We start from the raw sequence: 23,402 nt of genomic DNA on the forward strand, positions 1-23,402 counted from the left end.
TTTGTACATTATATAATTATAATTATTTAGATTAGAAGTTAATTTTATGTACAATTTTCAATCTAATTGATTGGCATACAGCCGTATTAAGGATAGGCATTGAATAGGGGGCTGGTTAAATTCTTCCTATACATATATTCTTTTAAGAAAAAAATCCTCAAACATTATATATATCACGGCATTATTCCTTGAATTTGACTCTGCATTTCATTGTCAGCTGTTGATATGTCTATTTGTCTTGGCCCATAGACACGACTTTATATATATTGTATCTTTTTTTCTCAAAAAAAAAGAGAGACATAAAAAAGGCCCTCAATCAGTTGGTAGCTAGCCAATTATTCTCAAATGTAGTACTATTCTTCAAATTTAGGTAATTGCTTGCAATTTATCAATAATTAATTTTGATTTCATAATGCGTGATTATATGTTTTTGTGTTTGTGGGGGGGAGCTTGTTTTTTTGTAAATAAATTACAGTTTTTTTAAATAAAATTTCAAAAATTAATTTTTAATTTAATTTAAATATTTAAAAAAAAAAAATTCTGACATATTTTATTGTCTGGATTTTTTAATCCTGCAGACGCCTCTGTGCATTATTTTAATCAAATAATGCATTTATGACAAAGAAATTGCAACCCTTAAAATTTGCTTACACAACACGTATCATCTACAGATATTACAACTGGAATACGTAATTAAATCCTCCCTATGCGACTGTACAATATATCCATAAAAAAATACCTCTAGCATGTTTATTCTGGTGACGTATGACTCATTCTTTTTATATTGAATTAATAATTATTATAAATTAACTCTTTTTTCTTTTGTCAATTAATTTCAATCCAAGAAGTTATGTAGTAAGACACGATAAATATGATTAATGAATAGTAATTATTTTGTGCAAAATATGCAACCCTTTTCAAAGGCTTGGAATGATTCAAAAAGACCAAATTGGTATATTGTATATACATATATAAAACCATGCTTCAATTAATCAGATATAAGTAATATGTATTTTTTCTTCAGCTCATTATTACAAATTTTATATATATATATATTGTATATATTTTATGCATTTTGTAATTCTTAAAAACATATATTCAAATAAAATAAGAAGAAACTGGAACAAGGCCATGGAAGATATTGCTTAAGAGCTTCAGAAATATACATATATGCATATAAATGTAGATAGTGGGGGAGAAGGTAATACAGGACAGTTTTCAAATCAAATGGGTGAGCATTTTATATCCTTAATTAAACCCACACAAAGGGATATAATCCCTAATAAAAGGAAACTATTGTGACGTTATTAGAATAAAAAAATATAATGATTTGTTATGTGTATAAATTTATGATTTAATATGTACGCCGCTAATGATATTACCACATCAATTTACTATGCTTACTTTATTTCTAAACAGCCTACATAGATACATAAGTATAAATATAACTTTGATACTCCCATAAAATGGCCTCTCTAATTACTTTTTTATGGGTTATTATGAACTTTTGTCTGATTTGAGGGATGTACCTACATACTTATGTACACTTATTTATTTATTTCATTTAAAGTTTCCATGATGGATACAGACACAAATTCCGAGTTCAAGGACAGATACGTCTTTTATTGAGTAACATATCTACATTCATGCTGATTTCTTGGAACCCAGACATTTCATCTGCCTCCAATATGTATGTCGATACAATTATGATGAGTCATAAAAAGTTTTCATTAACCTCGAATCTCTATTACTTTTTCATATGAAGCTTTTATTTACATTCATTCATGTTAGTGGGGACTCAAAACTTTTGCTGTAGAAATTAATAATGTCCTATCCCCCATATTTTTAATTACGAGTTTTCATTACGCAATCAAACAACAGTTGAAACAAAAATAAACAAGTTTTGATTTTATCACATATCTCACAGTGTAAACATGTCGGAGTTACTACAAAAAGGGAACGCTTGTAGAATCTTCTAGGGGTCAGTGTCAGTGCTTATAAAGGTGCAGGCACCATTGACATCTCCCTACAAACTTCCTACAACATCCAAAAGTCCATAACAGCTCTATACCGAAAAGAAGAAGCAACACTTTTGAATCAAAAATATGGCTGACTTCTCCCCTATGTCTATGTGGCCCTCCCCTAGACCTGATCCCAACACATGGACTTTGCAGTTTTGCTCTGAGTTGTCATCATGGACAAGTGATACATCCAGAGATGTCAATCTGTTCGTTGTTGCGTTGTGTCGAAGACGGTATTGCTTGTGAAAGAAGATATATTAATTAAAAATATCTTTAAATCAAGTATTAAAACATATGAAAAAAAAATTCTTGAGTTGTCTTTTTTGATTCCAAAAATATCACGTTTTTTGTTGTTAAATCTTACTATTGCAATTTTTAGGCACAACTCTGTGAATATATACTGTTAGTTGGAGTTCGGTCTGGAAATCCTAGACCACTCTGAGACCGGAAATACTAATCAAACTAAGACAGCCTTGATTTGTACCACAAAAGAAGTCGGTCTCATTCAAAATAGTTCAAAAACAATTTTATAAATGAATTTTTGATGATGTCATATGTATTTCCATATTGTTAACATTGGTACAATGACGTCATTTCACATTTAAAGTGTTTGATATCATGTGTATTACTCGTATAAGTAGAAAGAGACAAAGTTGGCCCATAGAATGAGACCCATGATATGAAAACGATAAAATTTTGCTTCAAATTGGTCTAATAAAAACACTTAGTACCGTACCATAAAAAAAATCCCTACCTATATATATTTTAATGTGCACAAATTAATGAATGATATTCTATTTTGTAGCATAGTGTTCAAACTGACCTTATCTAAACCCAACACTTTGAAGAATCGAGACTAGGTTACTCAGGAGAGAAAATTGATATTGTGTCATATTTATTTAGAAATAAAACTTTGCTCTGATTACTTTGGTCTTTGTCTTGATATAGAGGCCAAGGCTTTGAAAGGTCGCAAGAAAGACTGATCTCCAGAACTACATATGTAATTGGCCTTACTGACCCCCCAATTCTTCTAAAGTTTGTTTATGAATACCATGTGACTTACACAAATTCCCTCCTTGCAAAAATGAGATTTAAGTTTTTGTTTTCTTTTCCCAGAAATAAACTTCTATCGACAATTGCTCTATTTTTTTTTAAAGATTCATTCTCAATTTTTTTTAAAAAGGTATAAAATCTTTTCTTAGAAATATTGTAATTAATTTTTTCCCATTAAAGATTTAGGTTCTACTTAATATTGAAATATCTAATTCATTTAAAAAAGGGGAAATCTTTTATGAGTACTTTTTAATATATTAGACCTTGGTTATCTGGGATTACTCCTACTTGACTTATAAGATGGCTGACTCTATGAACGAGTACTCAATATCTACATAGTTACATATAACCGTAGAAACTTTCACATCATAAATAACACGGATAATTATAATTAAGAAATATATAAGTTAATTCACGATGATTAACATAAATCAAAATAAATTTAGCGAAAGAGTAAATCATTCATTATAAAATGAATAAGTAAATGCTAATAACTCAAAAAACTAAAATTATTCCATGTTTAGTTGTTGCTGCTGTTTGTGTATGTACAACACGAGGACCAAAAACCAAAAAAAAAAAAAAAAAAAAAAAAGTCAATCATTATTCATCTTCTTCAAAATTGAGAATTTAATATGTATAACCCTTTTGATTGATTATTGTATAATTAAGTTTATTCATGAATGGAAAAAAAAAATACTGCGAAAACTATAAATATTTTTATAACCAACAGAACATATTTTTTATCAAAAGGCTTTAAAATACATAAGTAAATATAATGATACATTAGGGCTTCTTGTAGGATTAATATGCTAAAAATATTACGTAAATTCGATACATTAATCTCAATAGACTTGCATGTACATAAGTTTTAGCGATATTTTTATGATCTTATTTACGTAGAATAAGGTGCATGTTATTTAAATTTATACATGAGTAAAATGAATATGGCTTGAGCAAAGTAAAAAAATAATATCCGCAAGGTGGTCTGATAATCTTTAGTTTGTAGCTTAAACGTCTTCTATTTTAAAGATAAACTGATATTGTATATTAAATAATATTGATGGGACGATTAATCCGAATCGGGTGTTTTTTCTTGAATCCGTATTGGAAAAATAATGTTTCCTTTGCGATTTTGAGTCTTATTTATTACTTCTATTTAACTATTTAGTACTTTTCCAAGTTAAAAAATAAAATAAAAAATAGTTCCACTCCCCAATTAAAGCATTTTTGTTTTTTTATTAAAAAATTTAATGTTAAAAATTTAGTTTAATTTTTCAATTTTTTTTTCCAAAAAAAATTCTTTTTCTGTTAGTTTTTGGAATTTTTTCTCCATAAAATTGAATGATAGTTTTTTTTTCAAAAAAATTTAAGAAATGCTAGAATTACATCGGATCGGTAACAGGATTTTTTTTGGAATTGTCCCATCACTATTAAAGAATATTAGCATTCAGGGAGGTGTACTATTTTGCTGCAAGATGGCGCCACTCGCTGCTGCTTTGTTTACAAACTAATATAAGTCAACAAAAGGTCATACCCCATTGTGATAATAACTGACGTTGGGCTTTTTTAACATCAATTGTCATGTATTTTAGAAGTCATCCATCTTAGATAAAGCAAACTACCAAACTGTTTGGGAATATCAACCTTAGTTTCTGGATATACAGCTTTTTATTAATTTTTTTAAAACCCATTAGATGAAGTGTCGTTATTTGTTGTTGGTTTTTGAAAATTCGTCCATTACTGTTTTATATACTGTTTTGATATTTTTGTTTACAATCATGACGTAGCATAAACGCTCTAAAATCAAAATACCTAGAACTCCAATTTTTTTGATTATTTTATTATTTGCTATTCTCATTATTTTTTAAATCTTGCATAAATTTGTTATTAAATGCTAGTATACACTTTCAGTCACCACTTTGTAGATTCGGTAATATTAATAAATCACAAGTAAAAAATAAATTTATAAAATGATTTTCTAGGTATATTTCATATACAAAATAAGTTTGTGAAGGACATTCAGTTTGGTGTAATTAAAGATGAAACTCTATTTATTTTTTTCGTTTTTATATAAGTAAATGTAACTACTATACACATATTGAACATTGTAAATCAAGAGAGCGTTACCGTTAGAAAAATTTCAGTCCATTTGCTTCACAAACATTGATTCATATTATATAAATATATAATTATACATTTCTCTGAAAGCAAAATAATATTGAGAAATAGAAAATTCATATTTTCTTATTTCATAAATGAACCTCTCATACACAGACAACGTATATATCATCACTTTAAGACCATTTATGGTAAAAACATTCTCCCCATTCTATGTATGTGTGTACCTATGAATGATTAATTATAATTACTCATCTGTAGGTAGGTAGGTAGGTAGGTAGGAGTGATGGAAGTTATACTAAAATGATGCAATGGAATATATATTATAATTGTGAAGAAATAGAAAGATTTGTTATTTGACATTATTTTAATTTGATTGTTACAATTAGGTATTACTGCAATTGAAGAAGAGAATGGGGCTAGGGAAGGAAGACACGACCTATCATGGGTGGAGTCAGGGATAACCACCCCTCATCCTTGGTTCTTGTTTGTTGGATAAATAAGGTCAAGATCAGAAGAAGGGGGGGGGGAAAGAAAAGAAGAAAATCAGTTATGCACTTGGTTGCCTTTAAAAAAAATAATGGTGTTCCTTTTTATTCAGTTGTGTGGAAGATGCTTTTAAGAAGGCTTTAATTTTTTTTTCCTTTGGTCTTACTCCATATTTTGACTCAATGTCACATTCGACTATCAAATCAAGTTTGAATATTCATGGCTAAGTAATGAGCATCTACATTAGAGTGGCTTTGTTTTTTAACTTTTCTTAAATTTCGATTACAATAAGTGCGGAAAAGTTGTGATATGGTGTGAAAATGAATTATGCAACATTGTATTCTCCTACGAACTCATTTTAAAGGTTGATCATCTCGATCAAATAATAAAAAATGAAAGATACTCTTTATGATGTGATTATAGTCAAAAAGAAAACATTTTTAGTTATTTTGCATAAATAGTTTTTGAAAGACATTTTTCTAACCTATAAAAAGTATTAGAAAATATTATTTTTTTAAATTGTTCTATGGACCAAATAAATAGAAGAAAGTAGGAAAATTTGATGATCCGCGTATAGTTGGCATCTTTTTTTATTGAATTTTTAGAATTTTTTTATTTTATTCTCCCCTTTTGCTCCATAGGGTAGTTTAAAAAAAAAAAAATCTTTTTTAACTTTTTATAAGTGAAAATAATGCCTACCATAATTATTTAATGCAAATTAAGGCTCTTTCTTAATATTTATTGACGAATTAAAATTTAAACTAAATGTGCTACCTAAAGATGAAATTGTAGGAAAAAGAAATTCCAAAAAAATAAAAAAATAACCACCCTAATCTACATATTATTTAATGACGTAGATATCTCCGAGTATTTCATCATCAGCTTCTAAGGATATAATACATACATTGGTGCCTAGTAAAATGCTTTTAACCTTGATTTCTCTCCGTTATGGTGCGATATTCGTTTCTTCCACCGGCTGCCCATAGTAAATTAAGTTTATGCATTTAATATACCGTTAGACTATTCAAATGCCTTATTTATTCTGGGATAAATACATAACCCCTATCGGACGTCATACTTTCACACTATCCTATGGATGGGGATAAACGAAGTATTTACATAGATACATTTCAAGATAATCATTAAATTGTACACATGTAGGACCGGATCCTTCAGTTATTGTACAAAGAGATGGAGAAAAAAAAATCATCGTGACTTATATCTCATAAAAATATACATATGTATGTAAAAAAAAAAAAATAAAGAATTTAAAATAAGTAAAAAATTCCACAAAAAGTGACAAATTTTATTTTTATAAATAAATAAATATATTTATTGAATGATGTAACATTGTGTATTCTATATTACATTATGTCTTTTCTTTATTCTCAATGAAAAATAATATAATCTTGGAGGTCATAAGACATAGATGTATATTTATATATATATATATAGAGAAACGGCCGATTACTATCTATCTCCATTATCTCATATACATATTATGTAAGACCATACAATGGGTTTTGTTTGGGATAAGTATGTACATATATTCTATACAATGTATTAACATACATAAAAGGACACTTCTCTAAATTGTGAACAAATAATTTCCAGCAATCAATTGACTCATGTTGTGAAATAAAATGACGGACATTGAATTCCGGAGTGTGGGGATACACTACACACTTGAAGTAGCATTTAATTATGATTTTATGTCTGTTATTATTAATTAAGAGGTTTCACTACGCATCCAAAAGACAGCTGAAACCAAAATAAACAAGTTTTGTTTTTATACCATGTCACTAATTGTGAAAATGTCGGTGTCAGTGCTGAGTCGTCATCTCCATCCGGACTGTTTACAGCACCAAAAAGTCAATTACAGGCCCATAGAGGCAAAAAAAAAAAAAAAATAATTTCTGCAATAACAATATGGCTGAGTTCTGGCCAATCTCCACGCGGCCTTCTTCTACCCCTGACATCAAAACCCTGGACTTTGGACTGTCATGAAGAAGAATGTATGGTACACATTTCATCCAAATGTGTATTCACTCTGAGCTACCATCGTGACAGTGTGGTACGCCATGGGCAGAGTGTTCATCGTCAAGAGTTGCCAAAATGTTCCTGGGTGTGTCGAGGGTGTTATTGCTTGTGAAGTAGGACATGTCGAGTACAAAATATAGCTCCATATAGTATTTAAACATATCACAAATTGGTTTTGAAAACTGGCTTTCTTTGTATTCCATAAAAATCAAATTTTTCGTAGTTTAGTCATGATACTGCAAGTTTTGGGTCCCCACTCTAAAGTCTGTCTCTATTAACTAAGAAGAGCAACAATCTTCACAATAAATAAATACATTCTAACAAGATAATATATGAATATGACTTTCAAAAATAAATAAATACATTTAATAATAAGAGATAAAACCGTGTGATATTTAAATCGTGCTGATGAATATCAAGCATCTCATGTGGATAAATATACCTTTTAAAGCCATTAGTTATTCTGCATAAAAGCAGCATAATAGAAATAACAATAATTAGGAGCCAAGGTTATACATAGATCTGTTTCTAACTGTCTTTCAACGTGTAGATGGCGCTCAGTATATATGTATATATATAGATGAATACCAAAGTACATTATTTGTATATTTCACTTGTCTAATTGAAAAAAAAGAACCCCTAGACAATTTACAAGTTTGAACTGACGTTTGATTGACAGAACTTTTATATATACGTATGAGATTATAAATATACCATAGACATTAGGCATATATGTATTTGTTTGTGTGGAGGCTCGTACTGAATGCCAGAAATGTGCCCCTTTGTCAAAATTACATATTACAGAGATACCGAATTGAACTAATACAAATATATTTAGATGTGCAGCCCATGTAAGACACTTTCAAGGCCTGCATAATGATTTATGTGGATATTTTTGCAATTAATGCGTTTCTTTTATAATAATATAATACATAAAAATATTTATGTATTATATGAATAATGGCTAAAATAGACGTTAATCTCTAAGTAACTATATCAAATAGTACAAGAGTCACGTGCACTCAAGGATGAGGAGGATGACGATGCAGGTATGTTTGATGACAAAAAATATTCTTTTTTTTTTAAATATCTATTTTGATTATATATATACATTTATAAAGTTTACTTCCTTTTTGTGCTTTGGTCCTGCAATAAATTAGATAAAAAATCGTAGTTTGATAAAAACACTTCCGTTGGTAAAATTACGAGGATGTTAAGTTTATAACTTCCGTAATTGAATATTTTGCAGATGTTCCTATATCAAGCACAAACATATTGTTTGAATCACCAACCTTTACCATAGTTCCCTTCCATATTACAACGAAAACAGTCATTCTCAGTGACTTGTAAAAACCACTATTACTGACGAGTAACAAGTGACTATATTTGTAGATGGCGTCACATTCATATCCGTGAATATGTTCAGGGTCATCACAAGGATTTTTCTTTCGAGAGGGGTATTGATTTCTTTTCAAATTTTCTCACTGACATTCTATTTTTTCTGACAATTTTTTTCTCAGTAATATTTATCTGATGACTTTTTCTCTTTTCAGAAAGAGTTTTTGACTTTATTATTTAAATGACCTTACTTAAAAAAAAGACCCACCTTAATTTGTTGTGTTCATGAATGTATTATGAACAACTTGTAATTTGTACTAAATATACATAGTACAAGTTACAATGTGTTTATGGTAAACCAGGGCTCTCAAGTTTCGTGCAATTGCCATTTCCATTCACTGTAATAATTTCACACCAAACATAGTAATTATAATCCCTTTTTACTCCATCGTCAATCAGAATTAAATGGCTAATTAAAAATCATATTGTTTCAAATGGAATCTAACCAACCCTGTCCTCAGCCCTCAAAATATGCCATATGGGTCGTTTTATGTTTGACCAGGTGTCAATATTTATATTTATATTTGAGATCCCCGTGGAATGACGTCACATTAAATCTTAGCTCAAATTAATTTCAAAACTTGAGAGCCCATGTAAACATTATTATCTAACTATAACCTCGGTAATTTTAATAACCCAGTATAAATCTATACTATCATTTAATTTTGAGTAATTAATAGAGATTGAAGGAACTTTGGACATTTTATTTTATAGTGTGCCAGAGAATGCATTTTAGTAATGAGAATTTTCGTCAAATGATTTTATAATAATTCCACTTTGTAGTAATGGTTTTTCAATCTCTCTACTATTCTTTTAACTGGAACAACTGTTAATTCTCCGTATAAAATTATTATAAGTTCTACTTTGTTTGTACCAAAACCCAACTTGAACATGGGGGATACAGTTAATTCGTCCGAACAAAGAGGATCCCAATCACTTCCTTATGTATTTATATTGCAATATTAAGATACACACAAAAAAACAAAACCCCATTTAAATCAATTATTTTTACAACGACATTTTTAAACACAAAAAAAGAATAATATTTGAGGAAAATAATGCGTTTTTAAACTTCCTGATTATATTTCTTTTTTATATGAAAATGATATGAGGATGTTAAGATAACTCGTTTCTCCAAAGTATTGGGTAATCCTTTACCCATGTATGTAGCTACCTAGGAGAAAAATAACCTAAAAAGCCTACTTTGTACATTTATACCCACTTCACGGAAGATTGTATCTTTGATAAAATTATATTTTGAGCTATTTCATATATAAGACTTGATTTACCACCCTCATTTTTTAATGTGAATGGATTGCACGAAAAAGAATCAGGAAGAATACAAATAATATAAGGATGAAAAGGCCTACTTTAACTAATGACAAAAACTGACTCATTAAAACGAGTTCAGTGCATATAAAATTCATCAAGTATACATTTGTCGATTCATCACGCCATACTCACAGCTAACTATCCCTACAAACATTTTGAGTGGTGAGCCAGGTCTTCAAATTTATATGGTTTTGAGTGACAATTACAGAATTTCATGATGATCCATTGAGTCATTATTACTCTGAAACAGCTGGGTTTCTTTTCAAAAACATTCTCATGGTTGACAATTGTATACATATTATACAATAAATGTTTTGTTTGCCCTTAAAATTCGTCTACCTTCGATAAAAGTCCTTTGTAATTTATTTTATTACATGGAATAACTCGGAAGGACGACATTTTAATAAATTTAAAATAGAAAAACGTTCAATCATGAGAGGGGCACCTTTTTATAATGAGTTCAAGCCAATTTTTTATTAGAGTTAAACATTATTATGTTTGTGGTTATGCTCTAATAACAAAAAAGTAAAAGCTCTGAATTGAGACACATAATGTACTTTATAATTCAAGGATTAATTCATAGGGTTTAAAAAGTCAGTTCAAGCTCATTATCAAAGTGGTTCAACATTCATGGATGATATTTTCTATTTTAAATATATTAAACTTTATTTTAATGTGCTCATGTTACGCTAATGAATGCAAATGACTTCAAGTCGGTAAAGACACATGATATACCTTAAATCATATGTCATCAGATATATTTTTGCCTTAATATTGATATGAGGGAGAAAATCCCGAGGGTGAAACATCCTTGCACTGTCATTGTCTAACCGAGGTTTAATATGATTAATACCGGATCCAAACTGCAACTCCTAACCAAATAGAAAATTTATATTGGATCCGACAAGTTTATAGCCTGCAAATCATTATATATATGTCACCCCTGTTTGTATATGTACATAGATATGAACATTGCAATTTATTTATTTGTATAATATATAAATATTTTCCCACATCCCCTTTTTCCAAAAATAAACATTTTCTATGACCTTAAGATCATGATTGAAGTACTCACCAGGGGGTATCCATGTTGATAGTACATGGTTTCCCTAAAGGAAGGACTTAAATTTCTTTTTTTCATTCTTCTTCGTCTTTTCTTTTGGACCGTCTGTTTTCATCATACATCTGTGGAAAAATATAAAATATTATTATTATTTTGTGAAAATCCATCATTTTGTTCCAAAAAATAAATAAAACTGACTTTATAAAACTACATGCTGAGCCTCTTCTCATCACAAGAATGAATATTTAAAGACCGTTTATCTATCTCGTATGTATCTATCCATCTATAAAAATATGTACAAGGAAGAGCAAGTTTAAGCGTATGTTATGTAGATATGGCTTTAAGTACCTATAGTCCTAATTAGGCTTCAAAAACGTGTTTTTGAATTACTCCTTATTTTATGCATGTATTAACTCTTATGTAACTATCAATATACGTAATATATCAAAATCCAGGAATTGTCATTTGAAATTCTAAGGAAAAAAAAAATGTTTAAAAAAATATGTCCAACTTACTTTTGTTCACTGAATGGTTATTATATAAGACACCCTAATTATGGTCCCGTTTTGTATTTAAAAAATGTACCTCTCCACAAAGATTTTTTTCTACTGTGAATACTACAAAAAACTGCATTAGATCAAGTTTGTGTCCTCTCTGGCTATTTTAGACGTTGGAAAGCCCTTGTAATGTTAAAAAAAAAAAAGATTTTCACAAGTTTGAAGGATTTTAATCCATTTTTGACTTGGTATAGAACACTTAAAAAAATAGAGCTTTTAGGGGTGAAAATGTATAATTTTAAGCCTCTTTGTCCGTCCCCAATATGATATTATGAGGAAAAAGTGTACATTTAATTTTTGGTTTATCAGTAAAAAATAATAGTGATAACGGTTTCTCTGTTTTAGCATAGTGATATAAATATTGCAAAATTAACTCTAGTTGACATCAAAGTGATTAAATAAAAAGGAGGATCATTATTTATGATGTAAAAGGGAAACTCCACATCATTGATAGTGCTATATAGATTCTTATTTAGTACTGGAGACGTCAATCCCGTCTCGTGCAGTCTCGGTCTAATCCAGTTCAGTCCTAAAACTAATAATCCTTGGCCCGTTATGACGTAACTCTACTTTATTTCTTCTTTTTTTAATCAGATAATCACTGACAGCTTGAAGGACAGGTCCCAAGGACTGATTGGAATGATCATAACACTGGACTGGACAGAATAAATAAGGACTAACGCAACACATATCTTTGTATACATTTTAGTTTTTGATTGCCTGTGGCAAAAAAGTTTTTATGCAGGAGAAAAATATATTAACTCAAAAATGGGACATCATGTCTTTATTTAAAGATATATTAATGTACCATGATGTAGTCATACAATTGTACACATAGTCTATCCCACATGAAAGGAGATAGATGAAATGTCATTGATCATCTTTTAATTTATCAGATCCTTAAAGTGATTTCTTCACTTCGACAAAAAAGTAAGTATTTACATATATAGTATCTTCAATGCCTGATTAACGAACTTCCAAAAGGAAATGGTGGAGGGAAGATGAAAAAGAAAGAAAAGGGTGAAGGTAGAGAGTTAAAAAGAAGAAAAAACAACCTGAAGCAAGACTAATCAATTTTTTACTTATTTATTCCTTACCTTTAAAATATATATGTATCCTCAAACGATGATTATAGATAATAATTCTAATAAATGTTTTTTTTTTTTTACTTGTTAACAAGAGAAAAACTTCCCTAGGTTCATAACTCTATGTATACCTTTATATATAGGATTGGTGTATTCTTAATTAGACTACCTGAGAATTTTAAATAAGTTGTTAATGATGGATGATTTAATTCAATTATTATTATTATTTATTTTTTCGAAAATAAACAACCATTAAAGGCCCCTTTCTATTTATTAATAATTATATTAATAATACAAACGAAAAGAAAATTCCCATCTCATTAATGATTTTTTTTTCTTGGGGCTTACAATAACCCCAGAAACATGGAACTCCTTCTCCACTTTCCATGTTATATAACCGAAGCGTCAGCAGGATTATATTTGGGAAGGGTCTTACTTTTTGATTTTTTTTTTTAAATCCAAAATTTTTATTTTTTTGGGAAAAAATATTTCTAAAATCCACAACTATTCACAAAAATTAATTTTGTATGAAAATTTTTTCAAAAATGACATTTCAAATATTAATTTTTAATAAAAATAATTTCTAAAATCCACAACTGCACACAAAAAATTAAATTTTTAGAAAAAAAATTTTAAAAACTAAATTTCAATTATTAAATTTTTTGAACAAAAAAAAAAATATTTAATTTTCTGGAAAAAAATTTCAAAAGTCCACAGTTGATTACAAAATTTAAATTTTTTTAAACTATAATCCAAAGCTATTCACAATAAAATAATTTTTTTTTGAGAAAATTTAAAAAATCTATAGTTCTTCACACAAAATTAAATTTATTGGAAAAGAATTAAATAAAATTAAATTTAGAATTTTCTAGTAAAATGGAAAAACATACTCTTATTTGGGTTGAGGAGGGCCCTGCATCCCATCCCTGCGAACGCCCCTGTATACCTACATAGATCTTGATGACTCTCTTTTACAATTTTACTTCTCTCTATCCGTGTTTCTACGTATATAGAGTTGTTATTAAACCCTTTTGGCACTCACTCTTCATCTACTATTTAACTGTAATACAAACAGTTTGCCACCCTTAGGATATACATATTATTTATTCATCTTCTTCTGCTCTCAAGAATTGAGATGGTTTGTGTGTTTGTTACTTCCTCTTAGGTACTACATATTTTTAGAAGAATAAATGATTGTACGTAGAAGTGATAATAATGATACGGTCAGTTAATTGTTTTTTAAGTGGTGTCCATCATTTTTGGTGATACATCAAGTAAGGACAATTCCGTGTGTGTCTGTGTGCTACCAAAATGATGGAAAGGGGCGGATGGAGGCTCAGTCCTACAAACATATACGTATACACTTTGTTGTAATATTACAATAGTTCCACCACATTTTTAGGAAGATTAATGTTGGAGAAGAGTTGGACATGTTTTAGGACATGAAAATTAGTCTTTCTAAAGATCCTTTATATTGTAGATATGGGATGAAAGCTTTAGAACTTAGGTTAGGGGTAATTGCTATCCATTTATAATTAAAGTTTGACTTGAAAATATATATTAGTTATTAATTTTTCTACTAGTAGGACATGCACATTACAATGTTATCGCCAAAGGGCATAAATAGCTCCTTGCTATAGAGATTATAACATCGAAATCCAGCACTTTTAATCAATCTACTTTAAATTGACATAAAATGGTCATTTTGTTAGATTGATTGAAAAACAAAAACTGAACAGCGGATACAATAATTGAGCATATATCTTAGTCAAGTAAGTCTCTGTTGGGTTCAATATTTGCTCAATTAGGTTCCTGATCCGCACAAGGTACTGTAAACTAGAGCCCCATCTAAATTATTGCATTCCATGGCGACAGAGTGGATCAAGGACATCTTGATGTTGTGAAAACATTTGTTACCTTTGACTCATTGTAGCTCTAGACAAAATAATAAATCGGAGTTCGGTTAGGAGAGCTAAGAGGCCAAATATCTGCAGTGCTCAGGCACATCCTTCCTTGTGAGGGCTTTCCTGGGGGGGCTTCTCCACCAGGCCTTCTTCAACTCTACAAACTTTATCCTGTCTTTTTTCCATCTTTGAGACCACAGCATTGCTGTTCGGCTGTTGAATCCATGGTGGTGCTATAGCTACGAGATGAAACATTTATATTTATATTTCATTACAAAAAAAACATTGCACTTTCGTAAGCAATTATTCAAGAAAAATCTGTAAATCTGAAGCGCCATATTTCGTTGTTACAGACTATTTATTGATTGGTGAACTGTTGATTAATCTACTCTTGCCCTTCATTAGTAAAGCTGATTTAATGAAATAATAGTCTATGAATATCCATAACATACTAAAGTGATTATTGAACTTTTTAAGGTGTTGTACAGCTTGAGAAAATATCAAGATCTCCTGTAACTATTTGATCGTTATGATCAAATTATAAAATTTCTCTGCGTAGAACTAAAGGAAGTATGTGTACTACAGTTTTAGAACCACTGCCTGCGATAAACAATAGACAAATAGTCTTATTTTTTTAGAAAAATTTAGAGGTACCATTAGTGTTTGGTAGTGTCCTGATAAATGAATGACAAAATTATGACGTAATTGAATAACTGCCAGTTAATTTCGGTCTTGTATTATGAAAAAAAGTTGGACAGATACAATGGGAATCACTATGTATCATCTCCTTGGTGTATTAAAGTATTTTCTATTTAAAAGAAAGAGGGAAAAAAGGCTTCCTTCATATTGAAAAATGATGGAATAAAAAAAGTTTTTTTGTGGCCAAAAGTTGACACTTTTTTAATCAATTTAAGGGATTATGATGCTTCTTCTCTCGTGTAGATTTTATAATAATATATCCTTTTTTTATATAATATTATAAAAAAAGAATAGATCAAAGAAAGCCCCTTTAAAACTTTTATAATTTATGATGAGATCTTTTCTTTAACTATTAAATCCGACTCTTGAAAAAAAAAAAGTCCTTAAATAATGTTACTAACCAATAATAAATATTATTTCATGTAGTACCTTCTGAATGAATTATAAGCTAGACTCACAAAAATATCATGTAATACACACCTATTGTACATACGTAAAAAAAATATTTTTCTTGTGGTATTTCTACACGTGTAGAAGGCATTCATAATGATGTACATGTAATTTGCAAACACACGTAGTAACAAGGTGGTTTATTCTTGAAAATGATAAACTACCCGTGTAGGTATCTACTTATATTGTACATAAATATGTAACTGTTGACCTTTTTATGTAGATATGTAATACATAAATTATATAATAATTTGGCAATTACTGAAATGAAAGGAAATCAAGAAATGAAGGGTATCTGTTATTCAATATTAAATAAACATCAAGTATATTGCAAACCCTCATTGTTACTCTTCGTATTTTATGAGCACACGCGCTACTTATGACTTTATGCTTAGATATTGTGTGTTCAAGAATTAAATAAATATAATAAAAGTTTTGGAAATTATGAAAATTCAGCTTAGATGACCAACTTTAATAATGTGATGCTGCCGTTGGGATTTTACTCATTTAAAAACACATTTGACGTATTAAAAAGTTCATATAAAACTTTTCCATAGGCACTTGTTCGCTGGAGTTACTCAAACTCCAAATTAGATTGATTCAAAAACGTTATAGCAGTATTAGAATAGTCCATATTTTGGGATTCTTTATTATTTATAACTATTTCTGGAATATACTTATTTATTAAAGATGATTGTGTAAATATAGACATAACCTACAATTAATGCATGTTAAAAATTTCTGCCAAGAATATATATTTTGGTAAAATGGTGAGACATCTAAATAGGAAAATAAGAACTACGATTTATAAATGGTGCTAATAAAAAGATCACCTGAACAAATGACATTTGATGCTTTCATTACTACCCTTTTGTCTACATCTCATCGAGTGATCATTTATGGGGCTTAACTAGGGAGATGCAATCCATTGGTACTTATAATTTTTTTCATTGTCTTTTGTATTTATACTTCCATTGGCTATTCTTTTTATTTGTAGAATGCCTTTCTGAGACCTTAAGAATGAAGTGAAAGGTAACTATATAAGATCTAATGAATCTATTATCGAAAGAAAAAAATTATCTTTTCTTAATATGCCAAAATAAAACTGGTCAAAATTTGATAAACAATTATATTTCGTCATTCCCTAGAAATTTGTCCATTGAGTTTGCACTGATATTAAAAAAGGATTGTAGGTTGATGCAATGGGAAGAGTAATGATATAAAGCTCATATTTTACTTCTTACATGATATGTAAAATATATTTTTAGCAGTAGTATTGATTTTTCACTAAGGAAACAAATAAACTCTTACGTGCGTACTAAAAATGAGTCAGTAAATTTCTAAAAATAATAGCATTTTAGTCAATTCCATCCAATTTTTTTGTTTGTTTTACTCATTTTCATTTATGAAGTCGAAATGCATTTTATTAAAACATGTTCAATGATATATATATATATATGTAATTATTTATCCTCAAGCATAAAATGATCGGTAATTATGTAAGGCCAGTGGTTTTGTATTGACATTTCCCATAGCCTACCAATATTACGACATACATTCATATTATAGGCCTATATATACATTTACTCCCAGACTAAGTCATAGCTACATATATGCATAAATGAAAAGGGCAATGTTCTTTGCCATTTAAGCAAGTATGCATGTAATCTAAAGTAACTCCTTCAAGCTATCAAATCAAACCTATTGGCCATTCACTTATATGTACAATATATAATATCAATAAAAAGGTGCATAAATTAATATGAAGGTGGTATTATTACAATGATCCTTAGTTTTAAGTTCTGCATAATCATGTTACTTAATTAAATCCCATTTATTTCTAATTTCTAAAAAATGAAACAATAATCACACTAAAAGAAAATAACAGGGTCCTGTCTTGGATTTGAATGAATAAGACTATTAAAGAGTTCTTTAATATTTGACTCATATTTATGGATATCAAGGTGCTACCTCGTTAGCTCAAAAATAACCTATGTATTTTCTTGTCAGCTGTGGATTCCCTCGTCTGACTTGATTTCATAATTTATTCTTTTTTATATATAAACGAAGTAATACTTTAAATACTAAATCCTTCATACTTCCCTTTAGCGATGAAAATCTTGTGAATTTTTCGCATATTAAAAGAAACCGAAACCGAAAATCAACATGGTAACCCTGACAATTGGAAGAATGTTTTGAAGGAGAGCAGCTTAGCTATCATTACTGTTGATTAAATTAGCTATAAAAAGCTGTTGTGAGGAGGAGGAGAGAGAAGCAAATAAACAAGGACATTGGCAAGAATTCGGAGTCCCACAATTTCTTTTAATTATAACTCCAAAACAAGTCCTTAGTGTTACTCTCCGTTTTTTGTGAGGATACACCAATGGTCAGTCAGGTTTTGAGTATAATTGAATGTACTACAAAACAATATTCACCACTACTCAGGAGTTAAATAATAATGACAACAGCTGAGGAAAAGAAAATTCATTCATCAGATTATCAATTACAAAAGAGGCAAGACGGCTAAAAAATACACAAGATTTACATCACTATATATATATACATATATTGGACATTTATTTTTTTATATTAAGAAATTTTAACTATCATATGGAAATAAAAATCTATAACTATGGTTTTAATAAAAACAAATATTATAATAAGGTATCAAAGAAAACACTATGTAAGATTTTAGTATTATGAAATATATATCAGTATATGTATTTATTTTAAAAATTGTGGAGAAAAAATATGACAATGATAGTCTGGGAGTATATAAGAGATAAATAACAGTTGGTATGACTTGTTTGGACTAACTATAAAATGATTTTTGTTCTTTTTTCTGTGTTTTTTTTTTTAAAAAGGAAATGTTGCTCCACATAATAAAAGTAAGAACATGATGTATAAAAAGAACCAATTTCACACACTACTCAACAACAATGTCTATAAATTTGGGAGCTTTTGAAAAATACATTAAAAGATTAGTCATATATGAAATGTATATTTACAAAAGCTACGCTTTTGTTAATTAAATATAATAAGTTTTTTACCAATTATGAGAGTATATGTTCGTACAAATCTCAGTAGAGTGTTATATAATGAACAAATCTCATTTGCAGTAATTCATATTTAGACAAATGACTAATATATGTAAGTACATGATTATCAGGCATTATTTAGCGAAAGAAATATATTGAGTTTCAATCATTAACAGATTATTTTGCCAACTAAAAAAGAAATACAATGATCGTGAGGTAGATACTTGAAATTATGGTATAAACGACACTCCCTTTATGAGCATATGTTATATATGGAGCGCCCATTTTGTATCTACGTATGGAAGGTTATGAGGTGTATACTAATAATTAATAAAAATATACATTTATATTTTTATTGAAAAGAAAACTATCCAATTCATTAAGGAATTTTGCAATAAATAAATAGCTTAATGATCCAATTTCTTGTGTATTTTTAAATATTTTTTTCCAAAGAGTAATTTAACAAAGGTTCATTCCCACGAAGGTAAAATTTCCAGTTATTCCTAGTACTTTGTACTATAGATATAAATATCTGTATATGTTCCATATTTACTTTTTTGAGTTAGAATGACAATGAGCCTTGTTATTGGAGATGATGTTGAAATATGGCACAAATATGCATCAATATGCCTTTGTACATATTTTTCATTACTATGTACGTACATACATATCCCATCACTTCCACGATGAAATGGAGAATATCAAGTCAAGGATACGCTTCATTTGACGTGGAAATTTGTTTAAATAATCCTACTTATTTTGAAGGGGGAAAAAATATCTTTAAAAAATATCAAAATATTCTCAATGATTTATGTACAAATAAAAATGTGTGCATCAAGGATGAAGATGATGATTTGATGCTGGATTCTCCAATCAGGGTTCCATGTATATTATTTGTCTAGTAGATATTACATCTATCATTCTTTAATTGATTAATGAGATGAAATTCATCTCACTTTTGACATTTCTTTCATTGCCCTAATTATATTATCAATCTGTGAATTGTTATATCAATTATAGTTTGTGACACTATTTTTGAAGAATATATCTCACATGATGTTTCTTCTATTAAAATCGACTAATTTTATCTACTTAAAAGCCAAAAAAAATCTAATCAATGATGTTTAAATATCAGGACGTGGGATAATTCCACTAATATGAAAATGTACACTGCATCTTATAATATTTGCTCTTGCAATTCAAAACCGGTACACGGTAGATGTAATTCTCTGGATCAGTTATAAGAACAAAACTGTTTTGGATCGCCCCCGTACAAAAAAATTCAGCAATTAACTTAAAACTCGTCAAAAGCTTTCAGTTGGATCAACATTTTCATAAACTGTTGAGGGTGTCCATTATGATTTTAAATGAGAGTAAGTATTGATTGGAGGACGTCATAAAAAGTTTTACACTTACTCATTGTTATGAAAGATTGAAAGGTAAAACGTATTAAGATACTATTCATTAGAAATTACCTCATTCATTCAAAATCTATAACTACATAATATATTGGTATATCAAAGAGGATGTACGCACCCTTAAAAATGAAAATAAAAATATATTAATTTTCCTAGAAAGTACTTTCGGAAAGAAAAGGACAATTTCAATAAATATACATATTGAAAAGGACATTGCCCCAAAATAACTTTTTTTATTATTCATATTCTGCACTTATTTTTTGCCTTGAGTTGATGCAAAAATTCAGGCTGTTAATAGGTAGAAAATTACTTTTAAATTGTAAATATTTATGTATCCTCCAAATTCAGCCTTGAACTTTATTTATTTTTAATTATTATTATAGATAGAAAATGAGTAAAAACAATCAGTGATTGGCGAATTTTTTGTAATTTAGAAAAAAATAAATAGGTTTTCTCATTAATTATTATTGCGAAAAATAACATTATTTTTCACCTTCAAAAGTATATATTATACATACAATGTAAAACTATAATATCATCCTAATTTTACCTTCTTACAAAGAGTAATATTCAGGGAGGTGATATATTTTTGATGATGAGAACAGCATTCAAGGCTTTTTGAAGGCATCAATTAGCTCATTAACTATGAGTGGAGGGGGGTCATTATTTACGAATAACTGCACAAAAACCCGTTAGTTTCTACTCTTTAGATATAGTATTTACAAAGGTGACCTTCATTATTAAAAAATATAATAACGGTTCATTCGAGCAAGCCATTAAAAAATAAAAAGGGAAACGTCCAAATGAAAGTTGAATTCTCTAATTATATTTATTATTTAATTAAATCAAAATTCTTAATCAGCGTAATTCCTATAAAGAAATTTAATGCTATTTTTTTCGGTGAAATTGTACTATAATGAAAAAAATGATGAAACCATGGAACGTTGAAATGACAGGAGAAATTTTTTAATGTATAAAGGTACCAATTCCTTAAATATTAAATGCATGAAGTTACATACATACAAAGGAATTAAATTAGGTTTTTTTTTTTGCTTTCATGCAATGGTTATTTGTTGTTGAGGTTTTTCCATTTGTGCAAAAAAGGAACGAGACTCATTGTTATCATATAAACGTATATTTAATTATTATTAGCTCTTAAATGTTAAGTATTATAAATGTCACTATGGTTTGAAAGACATTTTTGATTAATTATTATCATTATTACAAGTATGTATTAATAATTAAGTGAATCCTAAATGTTCTTCCTTGTTTTTTGTTAGGACGAATATCTATGATATTATTTATTTATTTTAAAGGGAATAAAATAACCAATAATTTAAAAACACTCTTTACCCAACTCAAAACAAAAAAGTTCAAAAACATGTAAATATGGACATAATTAAATTTGTTTCTTTTTCTACTAAAAAGACGTTAACACATCAAAATTGCTCTTTAAAAAATAAAAAAATAGTTACTTTGAGTCCAAGTAATGATCAAAAATAATATGTTACAGAAATTAATTAACACATTACACTTTTATAGTGGTTAAATACCAAATAAAGTAAGAGGAGAGGGGGACAAAAATGTCAAAAAATTCCGTACATAATTTGTAGACTCTAGTTTTTTTTTAAATCAAGCTCTTGATCACGTGTGTCCTATTCAATATTTATGATATTTGATATAAAAATTGTTCTACAGGTGTTTGAAAGCCAATATTGATCAAATGTAAATATGCTCAGGTAATTTGACATTAAGGCTTCTAGGATAGAGGGTAGATATTTTAAAAGATGATCTCTTTTTAAGGATCTCTGAAGTTGATATACATATATGTTTGTGGGACTAATAGGGAGCGTTTTTACGTACAACTTCATCCTTCTTGAAAAAATTAAACAGATATAAAGAACCCAATGTTTTAAAGATACAAACCCACATTTCAAAGTTATACAACTCTATATCTGTTTCTATTTTTAACAAAGCTACATGAAGATTTTTGAGGAAATTTGTTCATTTTGTTAATTAAATATGTTTATTAACAAAATGGCTAACCACATCACGTTGATTACGGTATACTATACAGTCTGTTACGTGATTGAAAACACTATTTGTTAGTTCCAAACGTATATTTAGAGGGTGGACGGACATACACCAAAATGCTAATTTCCTAGATCTAGTAACCTTTTCTTCTTCCTCTCCCTACCTGAATCCTTTGGATTCAGGGAAGCCGCTGTTGTTGGGCTGGAGTGGCTGTAGCCTCCCTTCAAATTAAGAAATCTTTACTTCTTTCTAGAAAATTTAATGTTTGATTTTTTTTATTTCAAATTTTGATATTTTGAAAATTAATTTAATTGCATTATAATGAAAATACGTTGAGAACCTCAAATAATAGATATTCAACAATCAACTTATAAATTTTCAATTCAAAAGTCTAATAAATAATAAAATTATGTCTGTAAAACCATTCTTTGAATTATTTAAGCTTATACATATACCTCTATTTTGTATCTATATCAAATTTGTAAGAGTGATGTTGAAACAAACTCAATAATATGTTATGCATGGATATAGAAATCTCCCTTTTTGAGTCTTCCTTTTATAAAAAGTATGTTTAGGATAAGGGTTTTGTTCCTTAAATTACTTCGGATACAGTTAACCCATTCTCTTTGTTTAACGAACATTCTTTCGCATGTACTATATAACATATAATATGGTATAGATGGGGGGGGTGAAGGGTACAAAA

General features: G+C 28.8%; 1 protein-coding gene across 1 annotated transcript in view; it reads right to left on the reverse strand.

Annotated features, from left to right (window-relative positions):
- RhoGEF64C (Rho guanine nucleotide exchange factor at 64C) overlaps positions 1–23,402 on the reverse strand; it is a 130,851-nt gene that overhangs the window by 30,702 nt on the left and 76,747 nt on the right. Inside the window, exon 2 of the mRNA XM_040717246.2 lies at positions 11,527–11,636. Within this exon, the coding sequence (XP_040573180.1) occupies positions 11,527–11,592 (66 nt within the window). The 5' untranslated portion in view covers positions 11,593–11,636. The remainder of the gene's footprint in view (positions 1–11,526; positions 11,637–23,402) is intronic.

Source organism: Lepeophtheirus salmonis, chromosome 7 (assembly GCF_016086655.4).
Source record: "Lepeophtheirus salmonis chromosome 7, UVic_Lsal_1.4, whole genome shotgun sequence".
Classification (NCBI taxonomy): Eukaryota; Metazoa; Arthropoda; class Copepoda; order Siphonostomatoida; family Caligidae; genus Lepeophtheirus; species Lepeophtheirus salmonis.